The following is a 25,597-nucleotide window of genomic DNA, read 5'->3' as shown; positions in this document are numbered from 1 at the left end:
GCATCGAGTTTAAAATACCATCTACAAGCTGATGCTGACAGCCCCGCTCCTGCTGCCTGCTTGTGGCAGACCACACTTCCACGTTCACCGGCAGGCACCGACTGGCCATCGGGAGGACCGGGAGGGTGTGTGTTTGTGTGGCGCGAGTGAGCAAGAGAGAGACCGTAAGTGCATTGTTGTTGTTAGCATCGGGTGCTAGCTAGCTGCGCTAACGGATATAAGGAGCTGTTTAAATGAAAACAGAGGAGCGCTCTATCCACACAACTGCACCGAGCACTTGACTTGATGCAGGAAGCCAGACAGCGGGACATTGTAGGAGAAGTCAGCACACTCATGATTGCAGCAACATGATCGCAGCGTCCAGGCAGCTCCCGTTCGAGCATATGCCTTGAGTTGCACATAGCTCCAACGATCCAACACACGCACGCGCACACACCATTTGTATTGTATGAGAGAGGTTCCAGGTTGAATTGAGGCGAATATTTGTAATGTTCAGAGGTTGTTGTGTTTAATATTCATGAGAATATTTGTCATTGTTCAAATGATAATAAACATTAGCATAAAGCATATTTGTCCACTCATATGTTGATAAGAGTATTACAAACTTGAAAAATATTCCTCTAAGGTACATTTAGAACAGATAAAAAATGTGCGATTAATCGCGATTAACTATGGACAATCATGTGATTAATCGCGATTAAATATTTTAATCGACTGACAGCCCTAATTATTACACTTCTTCATACAGTATTCAAGACACACAAACAGGCACATATTTAGATATTGCAGATGTATTGGAATGGTAGGTAGGCTAAAGCTGGTCCTGTTTGACCTTGTATTACACACTTGTTAATGTGATTTGACTCTAGTCTTAACCCTGGATAGTCCTGTTTGGCTCCATTCTGGAAACCTTGCAGTTCCAGAAAGAACTCAGACAAAAAAAAAAATATTTTTCAAACCTTCCCTATCCTCTACTTCCCCTCTCTCTCTCTCTTCACATCTCAACCATCCGCACACAGACACAGACACACAGACAGACACACACAGTCTGGTGTCCCAGTGTCAGATATTCCAGGTTAGGGAGAACACTGGGGAAATTACACCTCTACCTAGGCCCCTAGCACTATGTGTCTGTGAGAGTCCAGTGAATCTCATGGGTAAAGCTGTTACTGTAGGGGAAGTGGACAGACAATGAAGTGGGAAGGGGGGGGGGGTGAGGAGGGGGGGGGGGGGTGAGGAGGGGGGGGGGGGGGTGAGGAGGGGGGTAGCATGATGGAGTATGGAGGAGAGCTGCAGGGATTAAAAGAAAGGAGAGGACAGAGGAACTGAGGCCAACTAGACCGGGCCTTTCAACCGGTCCCATAGCTTCTCGTTACGCGAGTGGGGAATTCACATCAGTGTGTCCGAGATATTCTCTGCGCAGATGTATTATCAAATTAACTTGCATGTGGTATAATCAATAGGAATGGTATCAAATGTATTTGTGTCCACAAACATGTGGGGTAGAAACAACCATAAGCTGCAGGGACACGACAGGATCCATATTTCTTTCACATTAGAGTTGGATAAACAGGCCAACACCACTGGTTGCGTTGTGTTAGTGTGTGTGCGTGTAGTCAGAATGTACGTTAATCTTATTGAAAAGTAGAATGACATAAATTAGAAAAACATAAAGCGGCTCTGGCAGATAGCCCACATAAGTAACTAGCCCACATTCAACTAATTGGTATGTTTGCAGTTAGTTTAAAGTTTACGGAAAGCCATTGCAAGTATAGTCTTTATGTTACCTAAAGAACCAAATTGGCCTATTTTGCGAAGACAGTAGACCAGGGGTCAGCGACCCTAGGCACCGTAGGGACCGTAACCCGTGGCACACTAGGAATAAGTGTGCAAAATATTTAAATTGTATTTTCGGATCCTGAACGAGACCGCTGGCAGAGCGCGTCTCCCCCTGCAGAAGACAGCCATGCACGCAACGCAGCGCAGAAGGATAACTTCTAGGCCCCGCTCTCTTTAACTCCAGTCGACTTCCTGCTGCTTTCCTCCATGGTGAAACGACCAGGGGTGTAGCGCACTTCACACATTGCAGTACCCATAAGGAGCTGTACATGCCGCAGTTTTTGTCTGCAATTGCCATTGTCCCACTGTGTATACCACATCTACAGGCACTATAACAGGAGGGGTATACTGTCGAACACCTCAAGCTTGAATTGATTGGCTGCCTGGGCCAATTGTGACATTGACAAGAATTATTTATTTTTCAAATGCTGCTGAAAAGAGTGCACGCTAGGCTATGAGTTGTTAAACTATAGAAATACAACGTTTTCTAAAGCAACGTGTTTCTAGCGACAATCCTCAGTGTGCCTTAGTAATTTTTTTACAATTGCGTTATTTTCATCATGACATATACCTTTCATTTTATAAAGTGCCTTACAGAAACGTCTGCACGAGTGAAAAAAGTGACAACTGGAGGTAGCTGCTGTGAATGCAATCACCGGGCTGCAGTCGAGGCCTGTCACCTGATTGGTCTTTAGCACCCATCCATGTGACTGATGCAGGTGCTTTACTCCATGCTTCCCGTGGCACTAAAAGCATGGATTGAAAATAGAATGGTGGGAGGCGTTTCCAGTCTCTTTTCACAAAGCTCAATTGCTTTTTGCTCGGCGGTAAGTCTGACACAAAGTGTCAGAGGGAATCAAACCTACAGTACCACTCGGAGCAGCCGCAGCGGGCACTGTGAGAGTACATTCACAAACACACAACCACACACTGAATGCCAATCACACTACACTCATTCACATTCTCCGACACACACACACACACACACACACACACACACACACACACACACACACACACACACACACACACACACACACACACACACACACACACACACACACACACACCACACACACACACACACACACCACACACACACACACACACACACACACACACACACACACACACACACACACACACACACACACACACACACACACACACACACACACACCAGCCTCTCCTTCACCTGTACAAGTAAGTAATTACAATGTGACACAAGACAGACTAAAAACAACCCTGCAATAACTACTGCAGTGTGTGGGGAATGTGTCCATTTCTTATTTTAACATTTTGCATTTAATAATAGGATGAGGTATTTTATCCTTTCAATTAAGTGTCTTAATTTGTGGTAATGGATACTTGATAATGATATTTCAATGTATTCTAAGTTTATTCAAAGATAAATATTAACATCAGAAAGAGGTGGGATTTTTCGTGTGGCAACAAGATTAATTATGACTGAAGAGGTGCAAGTTCCCTTTCTGCGACACAACAAGGTCCTACTTGCATCCCAAACGGACACAGGCTGAGACTCTCTGCTGCCCTCTTGCTTACCTACACAGGACACCGACGTGAAGAGTGTGAGAAGTGAAAGGAACTGGAAAAAGGGTGAGACTGGCATGGTTTAAACTCAAAGCACTGAGCATACAGGAGCAGGGCAGTTGCATCTAGGACACGCCCGACTCCTCAACTATAAAGAAAAAAAAACATCTGGATAGCATCCAAAAGCACCATGCATCAACACACACACACACACACACTCTAATGAAGCCCCGGTAGTGACGAGGAGCAGCAGGGAGCGGCGCGGATCGCCGAAGACGAGTGTGTGTGAGCCTTCCGTCGCGGGGTGTGTGTGCGAGTGTGCGAGCGCGTGCGTCTCTGGCGGGATAATTATGGCGCTCCTCGGCAGCTGAGCGTGCCAGATGTACTGGGAGAAGGCAAAGGAGGTGGTGGGGGAGGAGGAGGAGGACGGAGAGGAGGAGGAGGAGGAGGAGGCACGGCGCAGAGAGGGAGCCCAGCACCAGGAGCAATGCAGCGGGGAGCACACGGTGTTGTGTGAATACATTAGTGTGACTGTGTATCTATGCACTGATGTGTGTCCGCGTGCCTCTACCTGGGGTGTGTGTGTGTGTGTGTGTGTGTGTGTGTGGTGTGTGTGTGTGTGTGTGTGTGTGTGTGTGTGTGTGTGTGTGTGTGTGTGTGTGTGTGTGTGTGTGTGTGTGTGTGTGTGTGTGTGTGTGTGTGTGGTGTGTGGAGGATGTCTCAGTGTGAGTATTTCCAGATGGATGTTCATGCTACTCCGTACAAATACGGCATGCGTGAATGTGTGTGTGTGTGCGTGTGCGTGTATTTGGCATGGCCAGTTTTGTTTCTTGCCATCCACCATTAGCAGGTTGGCTCTGTCACAAATGAGTGTCTCCCATCCAGGAGAGATAGGAGGATGAAGAGGGACAGAGAAGAGGAGGTAAAGGAGGAGGTGGTGAAGGAGGAAGGGAAGGGTCATGCAAAGAGAAATAAATAAAAGTGGGAAAGAGGTGGATAAAGTTGGACTTTTTTCACCTGAAACACATTAGTTGAGGATATAATTTGCATAATGATTGTAATTATCATTATGTAGTGGGTGGAGGGGGGGCTCACGTGGTGTTCCTGGCCACACTCTGGGTCCAATCTACAAACCTGCAGTCTACCGGCAGATTACAGAGCCTTTAAACAGAGCACATTATATATGATATTGTGCGGGTGCAGGCTGAGTACAAGATTGAAGACGCACCTCATTTTGCACAAATGCTGCTATTTCAAATATGGGCTTTTACAGGTTAATTATTGCATTATGGTTTACACGACTCGGGAGGCTTTGAGTAAGCTACGCAATGGTCAATAGTTGGTTGCTGATCTTGCGTTTGATTTTAGATGATGACATTTGAAAGCTCATTTCCACCAATGTTCCAACGTGGATTAAAGAATGGATCATTTGTACACAAAAAGCAAATACCCCTCACAATCTAACAGTATAGGGCTCTTCACGTGGTGTACAAATGAAATGACAGTAAACTGAAAATAAATTAAGCTGAAAGCAGCAAAGGAAAGAAAACAAGGGAAAAGAGATGGAAAGAAAAGCAGGGCAGAAAGTAAGAGATGCTCTCTTCCGTGGCTGGGTTTGTCACCTTACGCACCCGAGGGTATGCAGAGCAAAGCACCTTGGGAAATTACTGAAACCAGAATGCATTGATTTGTCCAGGCTGATGTGTGTGTGAGTGCCTCTGTGTGGGTATTTTTGTCAGAAGGCCTTTTGTGCTGCAATAAAGAGAACAGCCTGGTCGACATCTGTTTGGAGACGGAAGATAAGAGCGACAGTGTGTACCGTTGTTTCAACCTTTCTCTCTTCTTCGCTCTCGATCCTGCCTTCTCCTGTCTTCTGTCGTGTAATTAAGAGCCAGAGAAAACCCTTCAACCTCTCCCAGCATGGCTTTTCTTCTCACCTCATGCTGTTTCGTTGCTCATCTTTAAACCGTCTTGCCTATCCCTCTCTGGGTACTACATTCTAACTTTAGGGGCTGTTTATCCAGTAGAGTGGTGCAGGAATGGTTCAGCATGTTACCACTTCAGTTCCATCGTTTCAAAGTTAATTGTTCTTTGTATGTATTTGGTTGGATGCCTGACTTAACGAGATTATCGCGTTTTGTTCTATGACATCACACATAAAATAAATGTGATGTAAGTAAATCAGTAAATACCCCATGTGTGAATGTGTGAAGCTTCTAAGAATCTTAACAATGGTGGTTTCTTACAGGCGTCTAAATGAGACTCCTTAAAGGTGGGGTAGGTAAGTTTGAGAAACCGGCTTGAGATACACTTTTTGTTATATTCCATGCAATGCTCTTAACATCCCGATGGCAATGAATATCTGAAGTGCTTTGACAAAACATCCATGAAAAATGTCATCTGTGGAAGCCGTAGTACTGTAAAAAGCACGACCAATCATCTGAGCCGGCCCGGCTAAAGTAACTGGATGGCCTACCTGCCTGTCAGCCTTCCATCTGTGCACACACTTATCTCATGCCCTCATTGGTCATGTGCGCGTTCGTGTGTTGGAGGAGGGGCTCTGTGAGGAAGTGGCAGATGTTTTCCGGCTGTGTATTTTCAAATTATAGCGATCTCGAGCCGGTTTCTCAAACTACCACCTTTAACATCATCACGCTGAACATTAGCTGCATTTAGCTTAGCAGTGGTCACTTCTGGGGATTCAAAAATCCAAACGGAGTGTTGCAGATTATCCTGCGGGAAAAAACTTGTAAGTATCATACGTGTGTAATCTTATTTACTGTAACATCCCAATGGGATGTGTCCTTGTCAAGGGAGCCCATGCAATGCTTACTTCTGGGTCAGCCTACAAAACACGTCATCACTGCACCACTCGTGGACCACAGTCATTGGCCAATGCACACTTATCTTAGTTCTGACTTGCGTTCTATATCATTCCAATAGGGAGAAACCCCAATGTGCTCACAGGCTACAGGTACACCTTGAACAAAGGTTTATCAAGAGGGGTTTTCCATCCAAATGACACCTTGCCCCGTCAGCGTGTGGAATTGATGCTTCACAAAGGTACGCTATATGCTGTAACTGACACAATTACACAACATCACGTTAGCACAGTCAACACGTTGGTTGGATCCTTACGTAGAGACTATCAGCATCTTACTGGCATAACATAGTGAACTCTATTGGACTGTCGTGAATACTAACAGAAACCTTAAAGGTCCCATGTCATGCTTTTCTGGTTGTTACCCGTCCCCTTGTGTGTTGTGTGTTATGAAGCTGTTTCTGCATGTAAACGGTCTGCAGAGCCACACACCCTCAAAGTGCACCCTGTAGCGAGTACAACTCTAACACAGAGAAGACCCAGACGGCCTCGTTCAAGATTTTTCTTTTTCAATTTGTTTCGTTCCCGAGTATGGTGACGTAACCATACCCAGGTCCAAATGGACCAATCCGTGGAGCTCCTTACACACACACACACACACACTCAGCCTTGTCTTTTCTCAGCCGCGCTACTCGCCGGCACACGTGTGATGTGTTTGGTCCCTAAGAACAGCGGGGAATCATCCGTCAAACGGTGACACCGCCAGAACGTTGAAAGGGAGTCATAAAAAGGTGCACTGACTCCAAACATGTGACTTTTACTCCTGTGTTTTTCTTAAGCATTGGGCAAATTCCTTTAGAGGAGTCTATTATTTTTGATTTGACTTTTGAAGCATGAATAAATGAAGCCGTGAGTCATGCTGCATCATGAATAATGTTAGAAGGCGTTTACTTCGCAGTTCACCACAAAGTCGTCACTGTCTTTCTATCCATCCAACGTCTTCCAAAGCATTCTTGTAGAATCACTTGTGAAAGTCATCTGTGCTTCTGCTTACAATCCACGGACAGGAGCTGAACCTTTTTCCTTTCCTCTGCCAATACACTCCATAGTGAAAAGACACCCCTTGTTGCATGTATTGACTGAGCAAACAACAGCATCACCTACACATCCAACAGCTGCTTGCTATGGCCTGACGCTCGCTCTGCTTCTCTGTCTGTCTGGCACCTCTCCTCTCTCTCTCTGCTGGTTCAAACAAGGCTAGCAAGGTGACCCTGAATAACAGGCTGTGTGCGTTCACGTGCGTATGTGCGAGCACTTATCTGCGTGCGTGCGTGTGTGTGTGTACAGTCCCAGTAATTAACACCAGCCACTAATGAAGTCCAGCTGCTCGGCAAGAGGACTGAGCGTGAGCCAAAACTGGCTCTCGTCGTCTTTCTCTCTTTCCTCTCGCACACCCTCTGTCCGTCTCTCGCTTTATTCCACTTGATCCACCCATCTACACCCAAACTCATTTCACCCTATTGATCTGCATTCAGTTGTCTCTTTTCTCCCTCGCCTCTTCCCCCCATGTGCTCTGCAGATTATTTATCTGCATCGGTCTGTTTCCTCTCCTACTGTTTGCCACCAGCGTGAATCTACTCAATTGATCTGTAATCGCCGCCATTCCTGTGGACGTTTTGTTTGAAATGTCTCCTTTCGCCTCTGACTAGAGTCATTCTGGTGATAATGTGCAAATCATTATGAATGTATGACTTATTTCAATAGTCTAAACAATGAACAATGTCCAATAGGGCAGCACAATTTATCGTGAACTAATCTCAATCTCCATGTTGACTTCCCACAATGGAATGAACATGATCGACTGTCATTTTGACGTTTAAAATGTGGGCTTTGCTCGTAAAAAACGTACCTATACCTCAAATCAAGCGCACCAAACCACCAGGGGGCGGTCAAGATGGTTTAGTCTCATTTTTGAGGAGCTGGCATTAAATTAGCTTGTGAAAACATTCCTTAACGTTCATGTAAACATAAATTCAAATGTCTTAAGCAGAAGGCGATGAGCAAGTCCACTGCATAGAATCATCATCTGTGTTTTGGAAAACAAGATTCAGAACAAACGATGTTAAGCAAGAAGACAAACACGTGTGAATACAAATATAAGTTATATCATGATTGTATCCATAGTTATGCAGCTCTTATGTCCAAGCTGTGCTGTCTTACATCACGATGCTTAAAAGGGTAGGCTTCTCCCATCACACAAACCAACATCCACACAACATGTAACAAAAAACACGCGCAGATCTAAAAACACATGTTTGACACGGTCTTATTCGCATATCCTTCTCTGTTACAGACTCAAAGATATGCCCCTAAGGCATTTACCTGTGGCACTTTATCATACACACATACAGCGTGCATTGCATCTCCATACAGCCCCTAACTCAGTCTCACACACACACACACACACACACACACTCGCTACCAGCTGTGACAGATGTGCCTGTCACAGGAGAAAATGAATTCAGAATAGTTAGTGAATTAAGCAGGGAGTTAATTGTTGCTTGGCCCCTGTTTACGAAGCGCATAAAGGCAAAGCGCCTTGTTTGTCTTGTGACAATTAGCCAGCAGAGATAGGGAGGACGCCTGTGTGTGTGTGTGTGTGTGTGTGTGTGTGTGTGTGTGTGTGTGTGTGTGTGTGTGTGTGTGTGTGTGTGTGTGTGTGTGTGTGTGTGTGTGTGTGTGTGTGTGTGTGTGTGTGTGTGTGTGTGTGTGTGTGTGTGTGTGTGTGTGTGTGTGTGTGTGTGTGTGTGTGTGTGTGTCCTGTTCTCTTTAGCAGCTGGTGCAGCCACACCTGGACGGGTTGAGAGGAAGAGAGGGAAAGATAGAGGGGAATGTAAAGGGGGGGGTGTATTCAGGTGCAGTACGGTGTATAGCCCTCTATCTTTGGCCACTTTTTCAAACACACACACACACACACACACACACACACACACACACACACACTGACATGATGGCTAATAAAGACATCACTCAGACAAAGCAGACAACTTCTATGCACGAGTAAAGAAAGCTGATGTACAAATATTCTCTCAGGCAAACATGAAACATGACACAGAAGCACACGCTCTCTCTTTCACACACACACAGTTATGTTGTGTTCCCTAAGCCCATCCTGCCTGGGTCTCTCCCAGTCTGTGTGTCAGTGTGTCCTATTAGGTTTCCAAACAGCTTGTAATGACTGGTAATAAACAGCAGAAGAAGAAGAGGGTAAATCAAGCGAGAAGACGACAAAATGAGCTCTCCGGGGATCCACCATGCTCGTAGTCTTCAAAAACACACACACAATCTGAAACACACACACAATCTGAAACACACACACAATCTGAAACACACTAGCCAGTGTGATGGTGTTTCCATGCACACTCAATACAATCAGACACTGGCAGGTTGTGGGGACTCACAGAGCAAAAGCTTTCATGTAAAAGAGACAGCGTTGATAAATATAAGGTACGGCGTGACACATGACTGTAGAAAGTTAATGGATTCTTAATCAATTGTTTTATGATAATGTTACACCTATTACTCGTTACCACATTCTACACGGATTGCTGGCAAAACAGATTTTGTGCAATTGTAAATGTTTAGTTCCCCCCTCTTCCAGACCAGACATGCTCTAGTTTTTACACGCACATTTTCACCTGCTTCTTTTGTTACATACAGTGCAACGACATCAGACAATCAGGCTGATAATGTGGGACATATGTAAATGTCATGGTTGATTTAAGGTAATATCTTAGAAAATAAATACATTCATCTAAGAATTATCTTTTACTACGTGACATTTTTTTAATTCAAGGCATGGAGATTATACATATATATTTAGGGTTGTGATATTGTGTGTAGGAAGTGTTATATTTCCCTTGTTTCCAAAAAGAACAGATGTGGAACCTCTGGTCGCAGCTCTGTTCCAGACCCTTTCCCACATCACTGGAGATTATTTATAACAAATGGTCACCGCTACACTTTTGTTGCAATATTAAAGTATTAGGTAACAAATATTTAGTTTGTCTTTACATCACCTGGCACTATTTCAAAGTCACTTTTTGCTGAATTGCTACATGTACTTCTTTATTCTTAAGACTTTGTAACGTTTTTTGATATAATGTTTGATTCCCTTTCTAACTTTTATACCTAAGAAGGAAATCAAAAATAGCTTTAATGACAGACCAGATTCCCATTTCTTCTTTTATTTACACATCCCTTCCTATGAGCTACCCATCTCTCACCCTCCCTTCCTTCCCTTCCTTCTCCTCTCCTTCATCTAGGCCTCTGTGGTCCTCCCTCTCTTTCCCTCCCCAGTCCCTCGTCCCTTCATCATCACTCCCTCCCTCCCTCTGGTGTCATGGCTCGCTGGCTCCAGGTGGCGAGGGAGGTAGGGAAGGATGGATGGAGGGAGGGAGGGATGGAAGACAGGAGGGGGGGATGTGCCGTCATCTGTTCCTATGCTCATACCATCACAGTGCGGACCAACATCCTGCTCGGTACCCTGCACAGTCTGCACACTGTTTGCAAATCTGTTTATCTTGTTTCCTTACTGCCATTATGTAAACATTACATTGAAATAACTGATGCTTTGTGAGGATAACATTAACCAATGAGTGACTCGGGAGAGAGTTCGAACGCCTAGGAAACAATCTATTGGGTACAGTCACTTTGCGGGACAGATATATACAAATGTGTTCATTCTCTAGTTTAGTAAAAGCTGAGCTGTGATACCAGTTAGCTCCAAGTGAAGAGCTACAGTCCAGAGCATTAGCGCAGCCACAACAACGGGAACGCTAGGCTAGTCTGTAGCTTATTCGTGCAGGTGCAGCAGGGCAGAAGAGAACAACAATGCTGCTAGCCGGTGGCAAGGACTCACACACACACACACACACACACACACACACACACACACACACACACACACACACACACACACACACGAGTGAACCCTCAAACACATTATCCACCTCCATTGACTCTAAAAGCTTCTTATTCGCCTCATTAAGTCTTCAGTGACACAAAGTAACCACACCAGACCCTGCTCACTACCACATACACATACGTACAGATAGGGGTGTGTGTGTGTGTGTGCGTGTGCGTGTGCGTGCGCGTGCGTGCGTGCGTGCGTGTGTGTGTGTGTGTAAAAGGAAAAAAAGGGGGGGTTGGGTAGCTCAGAAAGATGTGTGCACAGACACACACCAGCCCTAGGGGCGGCTGCTTAGACGTTTCTAGTGAAGCGCATCACAGCTTTGACTGCAGGCTACCAGGCGGGCTGAATGCAAGGTGACTGCTCTGAACCGACAGATAAGTGCAACCTCAAGGAACGCAATTAAAGTGAGCCGAGGTTATTTAATGCTCCACACTATTTTCGTCCGGCAAAGGTATGATTGAAAAGTGAAAGTGGCGGTGACTCAAGTACAAATACTCCGTTCCAGCTTTTTGACATGTGTAAGAATAGAACGATTGATGATCTAATCTGTGAAGAATGTGAACAGGGAAGGCTACCTAACACTATTAGAGTGCATTGATGTAAATAGGTAAGTAAAGCTCATGCTGAGGACACATCATTAGCCACCGCAGTCCATGGGGAGCACTTAGATCCAGGTGAGTGGCCACTCGATACCTCCAAGGCATCTGTGCGTGTGTGTTGTTGTGTGTGGTGTGTATGAGGAGGATGAAGCATGCAGCTAGCAGCAGGGATTGGGGTGAATGAGGAGTTGAGGTGAGGGGTAAGTGTGCACAGATTCGGCTGAAACGTGTCCAATTCCAAATCAGCCCAGTTGGATTCACAGTTGTTATGGTTATATATTCCTGAGGAAATAGTGAACAACCTGAGGTTAGCAGCTTCCAAATTCCTCCACATCATGCAATGTGGCATGGTTGCTAACAATAGGACTAATTATCTTGATTTCCATATTGAAGGATCAAATTGGAATGCTACTAATTATAAAGCAGGGATAATGAAATGCTGATGGGCAGGCAGTGAGACAGCACAGTGCTGCCTTGCTCATAGTGCGAGCTAAGGAGACAGAAAGGGGACAAACCTGGCCGACAGGTGGGCTCTTCTATGGGCCATCCAATAGGCAGGTGGGGGGAGAGCGGAGGAGAGAATGGGCAGGGTTAGTAATACGCAGAGTGAACTTGTTGGGGGGGAGGCAAAAAGATGATGTACACCTTGAAAGTGGAACACAACATAGCCATTTCTCCTCGGACAAACGATCTCGCAAAGACGGTGGAAAACCTCTCCTTGCAACCTATTATGACAAAGAAGACGTCAATTCCTTTAATGGCATAACAATACTGTTATTTGTGTTGAGCTGGTACGGCCTACAGTATGTAACATCTATGGACAGCTTCCTACACGCTCAGCAGCGGCAGCAGGACTGCGGTGACACGTTGACACTGATGTGTTCATAGAGCTGACTTCTTAATGCTACAGTGATGGACAGGCAGGAGGCTAACAAAGGCAAACGATGGCGGGGGTAGGAGAAAGAGGGAAGTAAAATGACTTGAGGTGAGAAAAAGAGAAAGAGAGATTTAAAGGGGTCCTATTATGCAAATGTGCAGGTTTCACAATTGTATATTGTGCCTCTACTGTGGCTTTAATGTTCTCATACTGCCTGTGCTGCAGCACCTCTTTTCACCCTCTGTCCAAAACCAGAGGCCAGCCTGCACTGATTGGTTAGCTGGCCGGCTCTGTAATGATAAACCGCTAAGAGGTGTCCCGCCCCTTAGCCTATCACTTCAAATATGTTGGAGCGCTAGCCAATAGAAGCACAAGTGTAACACAATGATATCACTTGGTCGCGGAAATACACAAAGGACTACAGTTGTTGCGTGTGGGAGAGAACCTCCCTCTGTAGGGAACTTTGGAATGTTAGCCTTTGCAGACTTCAATGCACAAACAACTACCGTACTTTTCGGACTATAAAGCGCACCTGCATATAAGCCGCAGCAGCTAAATTGTCCGTCTGTCTTGCTCTCGTTCTGTCTCTCGGTTCCACTTTTACTTTGGCGCGCTACCTGTCTCACTCTTTTCCGGCCTCCAGCTTTTCCTGCTGGAGCCCGCCGCTTAAAGGTGGTGGGTCATAAGCCGCGTTCACACTGCAGTACTTTTCCCACAAAGGTTCATGCGAACTTAGTTCATGCGAACTCTTTAGTTCGCATGAACTAAGTACAGATCGCGTTCACACCAGAAAAAGTCCCTGGGGGTGGATTAGGCAAATGAAGCCGCTGACGTCACTTCTTCTTCTTCTGCTTTGGGTTTACTGGCAGGCCGCAAACCACTTCACGGCGTATACTGCCGCCCAAAGTCCCCGGCCGGAAGTCCCCGGAGTTGGGGACTGGCTTCAGTAGAAGCTGCTGGGAGTCCCAGCAGCTTCTACTGAAGCCTTCCGAGTAAATCTCCAGAACGCCGACACCTCCTCATCTCCACCGCTCCCATGTTTTATTTTGTGTTGCCATAAGTGGGTCTCTCTGCGTTTCTGCGCTGGGCTAATGCTAATGCTAATAATGCTAATGCGAGGATAATAAAATGGCGGCTTCACAAAACTTTTTGGGAGTTTTACGGGGCGTGGTTTGCAATCCGCCCAGCCAATCAGGAATATAGCTCTTTTCTCAAAAAAGAGCCGCTCGAAAGTCCCTGCTCTCTAGCAGGGACTTTCGAGGGGGTAAAAAGGTTCGCATGAACTACTTTTAGTACCGGCTCTTTTTGGTGTGAACTAGTGTTAATTTCGTTGACTAAAACTATGACGAAATATGTTCGTCAACGACCTTTTTTTCCATGACGAAAACGAGACGATGACGAGACGGCACCGACGGCAGTAAACAATAACTGTAACGAAATCATCATGCAATATCGTTGACGAAAAGTGACGAGACGAAAATGTAGTTTACTAAATAAAAACTATGACAAAATCTCTCTTTACTTTCGTTGACGAAAAATGAGGAGACTAAATATTATCAAAGATAACGTTAAATCTCTGATAGTCAGTTTTTCTCCCAGCAGTTCCATTTCCGGTGCTACGGCTGGGCAGCAGCAGCAGCTGTGTGTCTGTGCTGCGCGCAGCGGTACATTTGAATTACACCGGGCAGCAGCACAATATGAACTGTCAGGAAGACTCGGGTGGTCTAACTAACTCATGGTCTAACTCACCTTATTTAACAGAAAATAAAATGGCAACAACAGGGCTTAGGAGCAGTGGTCGCGTTAACCGAATACCCCCCCGTCAGCGCGAGTGAGTGATACATTGTGCACTCGACGGATAATAATGGATTATGACGGAAATGTTACGATCCTGTCCGTCAAAATGACTGACAACGAAAAAGTCTAAAGCCACCACTGCTTGGGAGAAAGAAACGATGTGATATTTGGGCCCATTTCCGCTACAATGAGGCGGAGAAAAAAAGCGAATGCATTGTTTCATCAGAAGGGAAGCAATGTGGCCATAACACAGCTGGTAAAAACACCACACACCTGATACTCTCTGCAAAGCTTCTTAATCATTCAACCTGTGTTTTTCATCAAATAAGGACAAGATAATCTTATTTATTTATATATACTAAAATGACAAATTATTGGTTTTGGCTAGACTAGTTTGACTGAAATGTTCTATATAATCTGATGACTAAAGACTCAACAGTTTTCATTGACAAAAAGTAGACTAAAATAATGAGTTTTCTTTGACTAAAATAAGACTAAAATGCTCAGACTTTTAGAAGACTAAAACTTGACTAAATAAAAACAGGATGAAGGTGACTAAATATGACTAAAACTAAAAAGGAAATTTAACACAGGACTAAGACTAAAACTAAATTAAAAAATAGCTGACGAAATTAACACTAGTGTGAACGCGATCATGAACTAAGTTCGCATGAACCTTTGTGGGAAAAGTACCGCAGTGTGAACGCGGCTATTGAGCCCATAGTGTTAAAGGTGGTTTATTTTACCTGTAAAATCCATAGATTTAGGAGGTTCCCTAGTGGCCGTTAGCTGTACAAAAAAAATGGGGGGAAAAGTTGCGGCTTATAGTCCGAAAAGTACGGTATATAAATCCCCAAAAAGCATAATAGGGCCTCTTTAACGGTGTATGTATCAATGTAAGGTTGACAGTCTAATTGGAGATTTGTCCCTGATTAAAAAGGGAGGACGGCATGCTCTGTGTGGCTCTTAGGGCACACGGCATTTAGTGCAGACACATATTACGTGTGTGTGTGTGTGTGTGTGTGTGTGTGTGTGTGTGTGTGTGTGTGTGTGTGTGTGTGTGTGTGTGTGTGTGTGTGTGTGTGTGTGTGTGTGTGTGTGTGTGTGTGTGTGTGTGTGTGTGTGTGTGTGTGTGAGAAAGAGAAAGTGAGTGCGTGTTCGGGAACAAAGGTCTCATGCTGTGAAACCTAGACTGAGGTGATTAGTAAAGCATTAGTGGCTGCATGCAACACTCAGAACATGCTGTCAAGGACCTTATTTAGGTGTGTGTGTGTGTGTGTGTGTGTGTGTGTGTGTGGTGTGTGTGTGTGTGTGTGTGTGTGTGTGTGTGTGTGTGTGTGTGTGTGTGTGTGTGTGTGTGTGTGTGTGTGTGTGTGTGTGTGTGTGTGTGTGTGTGTGTGTGTGTGTGTGTGTGTGTGTGTGTGTGTGTGTGTGTGTGTGTGTGTGTGTGTGTGTGTGTGTGCATGCATGCGTGCGTGCGTCCTCAAAAAGACTCAATTTGTGGACTTTCGGAAGGAGGATACTTTGGCAAAGTGAGTTCTTCCGAATTGGTGGTCACCATGAAGTTATAATTATTATCATGTATTGATTTTATTGGATTTATTTTAAAGGTATACAAGATTATTGCTTAAATGTTAGTTTACTTTAATCAAGAGCTGGATGTCATAGTTTATCTGCTTTTTTAAATTTGCTGTTCATATCAATAATCATGAATTAATATTATATCATCTACAAGCAATATGTCAACAGGAATATGACTATTTGGTGTGGAAGCACGCACACACGCACACACACACACACACACACACACACACACCATGTATACATCACTTCAGGGGACATTACATTGACTTACATGCATTTCCTAGAGACTTATCCTAACCTTAACCGTAACCAACACATGCCTAACCCTAACCCTAAACCTAACCCAAGTCTTCACCCTAAAAGTAATGATCCCCCTCATGGGGACCTCCATTTTGTCCCCATAAGGGAGGCGAGTCCCCACATGTGACTATGTAAACAGATTTAGGTCCCCACAAGTATAGTAATGCTAGTCCACACACACACACACACACACACACACACACACACACACACACACACACAGTGTATGTGTAGTTGCACCCAGACTCATGCCTCACCTCACACTATCACGTGGGAAGGGAAGATCTTCATGATGTGCACAACAGAAAACAATACTTCCTGCCAACAATGGCTGCGGTGCGGCCCGAGGAGACGTGCACACACAGACAAATACACATACAATGATAGGAGGGGGCAGGGGGGATACAAAGGAAACACAAATCGAGGGCAAGTGGAAAAAAACTAAAGGACATACTACAAAATAGATAAGTATTATATTGATTTGTGATATAATCTTGGGGATGATTGTGTGGGGTTATTTTATTTAAATCTGGATGGTGCAGGTGATCTAACATGGCCGCTGATAAACAGACACGAGTGCAAAAGAGTCCAAAAACAATACTACTTTGTACTTCTTTAAGCACTCTCTTCCCTTTCCATTGTTGGGAGGGTTACAAGACGAGAACACACACACACACACGTATAGTTCTTACAGTAAGAACTGCACGTGACTGACACATCTACCTAATCTAATCATCAACCAAACATTTAAAAAAAAAAACACATCTATGAATTATATTATGGTTTATATAATACAAATGTTATGATTTCCTTATGGAATATGTGCATATAAGACTGTATTTAAATGCACATACAGGATGTGTAACTGAACTTGCCCTCAGGCTCGTGTTTCACACACAAAAGCACCAGGAATATTCTCAAATGGCAAGCTGGCACCCGAGGCAAGACACGGATAACTCCACCTCTCCTCAGTGTGTGGGAGATGGACTTAGGCTGTGCGTGTGGTTTTGTGTGTGTGCGTGTGTGCGTGCGTGCGTGCGTGCGTGTGTGTTTTAACAATACGGATATGAGCACTGTTGGTGTATTGTCAATGTTACTCCTCTCTACAAACATAATAGTAATTCTTCTTCTTTATTGACCCACACTTTACCAGAATAAGTGTTTCTTCTTTCAAATTGACACTTACTTTTTTCAATATTTCTTTAAATAAATAAAAACTGTATTATATTTCGAAAAAACCCAATTTAAGAAAAAATAATTTGCAGCCAATTGTGATATTTCTAACAATAACAGCTGCTCGTAGGTTGGACATGGTGCGTTGATATATCACAGGGCTTGTATTTCATTGAATGTGAAAACCAATCATTTAGGGGTAAGAGAAAATAGTAACATAAAAGTGTTAAACAATGAAAAACTGCTTTAATTAAGGGAAACTACTACTACTTTCTAAATGAATAATTAGCATCGGCAGCAGCTAGGATCCCTCTGTGGATGTCTCCCCTTTGACCCTCTCTTCCGCTATATGCCTAAATGTTGTCTCTCCTTCGCTTCCTGACAGCGTAATTAACAGGACCATGGGGGGGGGGGGGGGTGTGTGTGTGTGTGTGTGTGTGTGTGTGTGTGTGTGTGGCAGAGAAGGTTGAGTTATATTTCAAGCTAGGAAGGGAAGTGTTGATAACTATGGGGGAGAAATGGCAGGATGATTGGCAGGATTCTCAGGGTGGAGGAATGGAGGAGAGGAGGAAGATGCAGAAGAAGATCAAAGGAAGGAAGCAGGGAAAGAGAGAGGTAGGGGGTGACAAGGAGATGAGGGGGCTAGGAATTAAAGTGAGTGGTTTTAGTAATGAAGATGGACAGAGAGGAACAGCAGGTACACAATTGAGGAAACCATACTTAGTGTGTGTTCTTTGTCTAGGAGAGATCGTCCGCGTGTGTGTGTGTGTGTGTGTGTGTGTGTGTGTGTGTGTGTGTGTGTGTGTGTGTGTGTGTGTGTGTGTGTGTGTGTGTGTGTGTGTGTGTGTGTGTGTGTGTGTGTGTGTGTGTGTGTGTGTGTGTGTGTGTGTGTGTGTGTGTGTGTGTGTGGTCCACAGGGGAAGGAAGTAAAAGTAACTCCAGCTGTACTTCTGTTTCAACTCTCTGACGTCTCCAGACATTACTAGACAACTCAGAGCGATGTCAGCACTCACACACAATTGGCGCGCACACCCACCCCCACACAAACACACACACACACACACACACACACACACACTTGCTTTACCTCTGTTTTATATACACACACACGCACAAACACACAAACTACAGAGTACACGGGTGACTCTGGGATTGCCTGTCAGGTCTGGCTGAGGGTGGGGGGTGCACAGCGTTTGTTCCACAGAACAACTCGCAGGTCCACCTCGACGATGACGACAGAGATGCTTATGCAGCAAATTAGTGGCGAGCAGGAAAGCGTGTCACAGGGGAAGCTCATAAAAGCACATAGCCTCCAAACTACAGAGGCAGTTTAAAGTTAAACACACTCCACTTATAATCCCAAACTATTTGACATAACCTTTTAACAGCCCTTTATGATAATGAGAACACAATGATGGAGTCTCCTCAGTACGGTGGTGCCGCTTTCTATTCGTTGTGCTGTTTCATGCAAAAGCAGTTGGTCGGGTAACAAACAGGTAAAGGTATGTGGTTATATGTCACAAGTCGTTCAAAATATACATAAGAGTGCATTCTTTTGATCAAGCATACCATTGTTCCTGCCAAAGAAACTGCATATTATGGTATGGATGTGATTGTTCTTCTCTGGTCAGCTTTGATATATATATATAAAAAAAACAAAAAACATGGTTTTTCATGTGTTTAAGTACTACACACAGAAACTACGTCAAAGTTCTCTAGCCGGAGAGCAGAAACTAATGACTGATTTCAAATTAGAGCAATTTGGTGTTAGGTCTTATATCTTTGTAAAGATGTACACAGTGTAATTGTGTGGTACATTTGAAAAACAATACACATTGCTACCTGGTACACGGTTGTATTGATCTACAGTATATATATGCCTGCAGCGATATCAGCCATCTGTGCGGTGTGGGCTTCATCCAAGCTACAAACACAGACGAATGGTCAGGGTTTTCATGTTGTGTGCCAAAAAGAACACAATTGCAGTAGTTGTGTTGTTAATCCATGAAGGAGGAGAATAGACGTTCACACACACTCACTCAAACAAACACACACTTAGTCTAAGACAGAGAGAGAAAGAAAGAGCTGCGCATCACTCACCGATCATGTGATTCGCGACGTGAATCTGGATCTCCCTCTCCGTCTCAAACGTCATTTGGCATTTAATACACTGGTAGGTCTTTTTCTGTGAGATAAAGACACATTGTTGTTTACATTTCTTTACAAATTGAATCATATTGTAGTATTGGTAAAAATGTACATTTTAATATAACAAAAAGTTCAAGAATTGAAAGAAGACACAAGAATATTCTAGTGTTGGCAAGTTAAAAAGCACAAGCTCTCAACATGCAAGTCATGTGAACTCCAAAAGACACACACACACACACACACACACACACACACACACACACACACACACACACACACCTCTGCAGAGAAAAGTGCAAAGAGGATAAGAGAAGAAGAGAGAGATACAGAAGTCAGAGAAACAAGAGTGAGAGACACATGAACAAAGAGAGGGAAAGAGAGACGGGGAGAAGCAGAGGCTCTGCTTAACCATTCATAGCACACAGCGATCACTCATGCACAAACACATACAAAATACACAAAGGCCCCACTTTCACTATCTCACACACACACACACACACAACTTTGTCTGCTTTGTGCCATTAGACTAAGCAGAAACAAAGGTGCAGGTAAGACAGAGGGTCCCTGGGAAATACCTCTAACACACACACACACACACACACACACACACACACACACACACACACACAAGACATGCTCACTTGCTAGTACACACTCTCAGACACGCGGCTGGTCCCGGGGAGCCTGACTGTCAATATCAAGTAGAACGAACAGCTCCCACAATGCCTCAGCACGCCCCAGCCGCAGGACCCAGTGGGGCTCTGCTGACACACACCGACATACACACAGGCGCACGTGTGCGAGGTACAGGCGCAAAGGCAGCAGCGTGCACCACAACTTCACACACACCACTCACGCACACACACAGTTCAGCAGGACTGTTTCAGTCTCCTGCACTCCTGGTTGCTTTCAAAGGAAAACACAGTGCTGGCCGATTCACCTGCCACTGTTCATTACTGTTGGAAAGCTGAAGAGATGTCAACACTGAAGATGGAAACCTGATTCTAGTTTGCAGCATCCTTCTTGTTATTTGAATTTAAAGTCACTTTATAATGTGTTTTCAGCACTCTGTGTTGGACAAGTGTTGAAACGTGTTTCTGGAGCTTTTGAGTTGATCTTTGACTCCTCCTCCTCCTCCTCCTCCTCCTCCTCCTCCTCCTCCTCCTCCTCCTCCTCCTCCTCCTCCTCCTCCTCCTCCTCCTCCTCCTGTCTCACCTTGGGCGCAGGCGAGGCCTCTGCCTTCTTCCCAGCAGCGCTGGTTTCCGGGCTGACTTCGGGGTGATCCGTCTGGACGTGACTTTCCAAGTCCTCCAGACTTTCAAACTTCACCCCGCACTCCGGACACCTCAGCCCGGAGGGGGCCTTCTCTCCCTGTGAGTCCCCCTGCGTGGCAGCGAGTCCCTGGTTGGGGCTCTGGCCGTTCGTGCCCCTGAGGTGATTGAACAAATCAGTTTTAGATGCTTTTAGTAATCAAAGCTCTGGCTCTTACCCCAACCCCAACCCAGCTGAAACAATTGGAATAGTAATGACACAATTCCAAGCTTTCAAATACCCCACGTTTCTCTATGACATCACCGTCTTAAAGTGATCTTTTATGAACTAAAAGATGTTCATAGTTGGTCTCCTACCTGCTCATGCAGCCAGCACAGAGGCCATAAGGCAGGCCGTTGACATCCAGCTTCACCAGCTCCCCTTTGTTCTTGAACTCCTTCAGGCAGAAGGCGCACTTGTACATCTTATGCAGCTGCAGCTGGCCGTTAGGGGACGAAGAGGCTGAACCATTCCCTCCTCCGATCAATCCGTTCCCGGTTCCCCCTCCTCCTCCCACTGATCCTCCCAGAGTAGAACCAGTGGAGAGTTTCTGCATGTGGAAGGTGCCGTGGATCTTCAGCTCCAGGGTGGAGGTGACGGTCTGCATGCAGACGACGCAGCGGAAGCCGGTGAGGGAGTTGCGGAGATCAGGGTGCATCTGGCAATGCTCGATGAACTCCTCCTCGCTCTGCAGGGGCATCTTACAAATCCGACAGGTACCCGTGTCCAGGCTCTTACTGTGGGTGACCTGCAGAAGAGAATGATGCACAAAGCAGTGAGTAAGAACACCTTTTATATAAGCATAGCTTGTTGTTAAGTCAACTGAAGAAAAAAAGAAAGTTTGCTGTAGTGTGTTGCAGCACAAATTGCCTCTCTAAGGACAATTTAACATTCCAAATTCAAAGCAGCCAAATAGTTGTAGGATCAAAAGACAGATACACAGCAAACAATAAAGTAACACAAGAGAAAAGCAAAGGAAACTAGTGTTGTTATACCTGTGAGGGTATCTACTGACTATGTGTGTACAAATAAACTCCAAAGGACACCCTGAAACACGAATACTCCAACAGACATGAACACGAAAGCGGTACCTTGTGTTCGGTGAGCGTTAGCAGGGAGGGGAAGCGCTCGCCACAGATGGGACACATGTAGTGTTTGGCGGGGCCGCGGTGCGTCTGAGCGTGCTCGCGGAGACCACTCTCAGAGAAGAACGTTCTGGAGCAGACGTTGCACTTGTGGTTCCCCTTGATGAAGTCTGCCTTCTTCTTTCGAGAAGCTGAAATAATCAACAAAGACACATTATATATCCTGTGAGACGACCTTTGAAACCAGCTTTTATTCGGTTGAATCTTACTAGCGTCGTCGTCCCCTGGCCGGATGTTGTGGTCGCGCAGCCGGTGGTTCTGCAGGAGCGACTCCATGGTGTAGGCCGCTCCGCAGATATCACACGCGTACATGGGCTCCGAGTTGTCCAGCTCCTCCTCCCCTCCGCTGGCCTCGTGGCTGTTGGCCGCGTCCCCCCCCTGGCCGGCTCCTGCGTTCTTCAGCAGCATGCTCTGCAGGTCGGCTTGTTCAGCTGCCGCCACCGTTGCTCTCTCCACGCCTCCCGCACCTCCATTCCCTCCACTTCCTCCTCTCTTGGAGGACTGCGCCAGCCCGTTGGGTGTCCCGTTATGACTCGCCCCGCTCCCTGTGCCCCCTCCATTGCCGGTGATGTTGCCGCTGTCGAAGATGCAGTGCTTGTCCCTCAGGTGCCTGTCCAGCAGTGACATGGCTTGGAACGCTTTGCCGCAGAAGCGACACGTGAACTTCTTGCTGTGTGTGGTGATGTGGCACTGGAGCTCCACCTCCGTTCCAAACGTCTCTCCGCAGAAGATGCATTTACGGGGCTTGAGTCCTGAGAGACAGAAGTCGGATTCAGAGTTAAAATAGTTTGCAATCTTTGGTAAATAATGACTTAAGCTTTTTTTTATTACATTCTCTTCTATATAATCACCACCTGGATATGTATGCAGTTCTATTTGTACTTTTCTAATGAAACTCAGCCTATAATCCCAGGAAAGATGAACAGTACCTGCTCCGAGCCCCCCCGGGAGGCCTGACCTCTGGCCCAGGTGGTTGTGCTTAACATGAATCTGAAGATCCGACTCCTTCCTGAAGTCCCAGGCGCATGCTGTGCAGCGAAACAGCTTCTTCTCATTGCTGTGCTTCACTGCCAAATGCACCTAAATGGCAAAAACGTTGAAAAAAGAAACAATCATGGTTGATTAATTTCTATTATTACAGCACACATGTTCTTCATCACAATCTAATCGAGTTAGTATTCTTGGCCAAAGCAAATGAATTCACCTGTATGGAGACTTTGGAGTCAAAGACCTCCTGGCAGAGCGTGCAGTGGTACAGGACGAACGTGTGCATGTCCAGCAGGTGTTTCTGCAGGTCATCCACGGAAGAGAACTGCTTGTCGCAGCTCTCGCACACATACTGGGTGGAGGTGGTGGTGTAGTGGACTGTCAGGTGCTGGAGCAAGGCCTCCTGGGATTCAAAGTCCTCCTTGTTGCACTGGGGACAGGACTGGCGCCGCAGCAGCATCTCCAGGTGGGACTTCAGGTGGGCCTGGAAGCCCTCGAAGCTGGAGAAGCGCAGGTCGCACTGGTTGCACGGGTAGTCCCCGTTGCTCCCCATGGAGGGGGTGGAGTCCCCTCCCATTCGGTGGCGTTTTGGGGAGGAGATCTCCACGTCAGAGGAGGCCGGGCTCAGGTCTGCAGCCTTTGCCTGGCGTTTGTTGTTAGCCAGCGGAATGTTCTTGTGGTTCTCCTTGATGTGCTTGGTGAGCTTGAGGAGTGAGCCGAAGATAGGAGAGTTGGTGCAGTAAGGGCACGAGTAAACCTATACGTGGACAGTAGCTCTTTACTTTTTAAAGTGTTATACTGTACATGGACAAATACTGTTATTTACTTATTGGGGAATGAAATATCAGATGGAATAGGAAAGATAATGAGACAAAAAGACACAGAAACAAAGATAGGCCGTAATCTACTATTGCAAGTTCAGATTTAATAGAATAAGAATTAGCAGACTGGAAACCTTTGAAAGCCATGGGGTCATTTCAATCTATACATGTTGAGGTTTTAAGTGTAATTCCTGACTGTGTCATACCTCCATGAAGGACTGCGACGCAGACTGTAGTACAGGAGACTCCAGTTTGGTCACAACTCCTCCGGACCCGGCTCCGCCCCCTGCCATGGAGCTGCAGTGCGTCTGCTGGATGTGTTCCGTCAACGAAGACTCCGTCAGGAATCCCATGGAGCACTGGTTGCAGAAGAAGGCATGGTTCCCTTCTGCAATACAAGAATACATTTCAATTATAAGATGTAAGTCCCAGGCGTTTGCATTCTCGTCCAAAGTCTTGCCTCAAGTCCTAAACGTTGGGTTTCCTAAACAAACCATAATGCGCCACTTCCATGTTTTCATGACTGCATTTGTGTCTTCATGACCACTGCATAGTTATAGTACACAAACAAACCTTTGGTTTGTCTGTATGTAACTTTAGTTCTTCATGGTTCTGTCCTGCAACTTGATTGGCTACAGTACGATTGGTTTGTACAAAGTGGATGTGACAAAGTGTGAAGCTGCTGGGAATGAACAGTGGGAATGGTGTGATGAATTACTGCATTTTAGGCACACTTTTTAAAACAACATAAAAGTAGTTTGTTAGTGTATGGAAAGGTGTCATGGTATTCTAAGGCACGAGGCTCAAGTGAAGTCATTGGTGTTAAAGCCAGACTCTCGTTGCTCATCTTTTCTAATGTTATTATAACATGTGTGATTTGGCTTTGAGTCAACCTCTCCTCATTAGTGTAATATACATGTTAGGACATTTTCAAACAATAACTGCCTTTATCAGTACGTACAAATACAAGTACTACAAACGATGTACCAGAACAACTCATACTTTGACATCTTAAAGTAACTTTCCATTTCTTAGGAGGAGTTTCGTCCAAGACGCACCTAATGTAGTGGATCCCGCTACAATCCCGCCGGGCAGGCAGTGTGACTGTCTGATGTGCTCCTGCAGAGAATTGATGTCTCCGAACATGTCTGGGCAGTAGTTACAGTGGAACGCTGTGACGTTCGTGAACTGCAGCAGCGGAAACGCTGCTGCTGAGCCTAAGGTTCCCCCGCTGGAGCGGTGGGCTTTGCGCACGTGTTCGTTTAGGTTGTAGAGCGTTGGCAGAGTGTCCAGACAGAGGTGACATGTATGGCTCTGCTGCGGCTTATCCGCGTGGATGGTCTTCAAATGGATCTCCAACACCGCCAGGCTGTTGAAGTCTCTCTTCGAGCAGTACGGGCACGAGTACGTCACTTTACCCCAGCCCCCTCCCCCCCCTGCGGAGAGGGACAGACACACTGCTTCATTAGAAACACATACAGGAGTCTGAGCTCTTAATATGTGGTGCAGTGATGGAGTATTTCACTTTGTCCCAAGGGCTCCCTCAACACAAAGATATGTTTCCATTGGACTTTGGAATATAGCAGGAAATAATACATTTGACACACGTTAATGATACTTGCACATATTTTCACCACTTTTATGATTTGTAAATACAGTGTGAAAACGA

The 25,597-nt window shown here is 45.5% G+C and overlaps 1 protein-coding gene across 5 annotated transcripts in view; it reads right to left on the bottom strand.

Annotated features, from left to right (window-relative positions):
- znf423 (zinc finger protein 423) overlaps positions 1 to 25,597 on the bottom strand; it is a 155,218-nt gene that overhangs the window by 39,731 nt on the left and 89,890 nt on the right. For 3 of the 5 annotated variants that reach the window (XM_071203458.1, XM_071203456.1, XM_071203457.1), the window contains exons 10-18: positions 24,987 to 25,385; positions 24,135 to 24,316; positions 23,325 to 23,864; positions 23,050 to 23,200; positions 22,330 to 22,872; positions 22,067 to 22,251; positions 21,293 to 21,723; positions 20,880 to 21,093; positions 19,617 to 19,701 (exon numbers count right to left, since the gene is read on the bottom strand). In XM_071203458.1, coding sequence (XP_071059559.1) covers positions 19,617 to 19,701; positions 20,880 to 21,093; positions 21,293 to 21,723; positions 22,067 to 22,251; positions 22,330 to 22,872; positions 23,050 to 23,200; positions 23,325 to 23,864; positions 24,135 to 24,316; positions 24,987 to 25,385 — 2,730 coding nt within the window. The remainder of the gene's footprint in view (positions 1 to 19,616; positions 19,702 to 20,879; positions 21,094 to 21,292; positions 21,724 to 22,066; positions 22,252 to 22,329; positions 22,873 to 23,049; positions 23,201 to 23,324; positions 23,865 to 24,134; positions 24,317 to 24,986; positions 25,386 to 25,597) is intronic. The other 2 variants (XM_034085109.2, XM_071203459.1) reach the window with 1 other exon arrangement.

Source organism: Pseudochaenichthys georgianus, chromosome 6, assembly GCF_902827115.2.
Source record: "Pseudochaenichthys georgianus chromosome 6, fPseGeo1.2, whole genome shotgun sequence".
Lineage (NCBI taxonomy): Eukaryota > Metazoa > Chordata > Actinopteri > Perciformes > Channichthyidae > Pseudochaenichthys > Pseudochaenichthys georgianus.
This window is presented reverse-complemented; position numbering and strand designations above follow the sequence as displayed.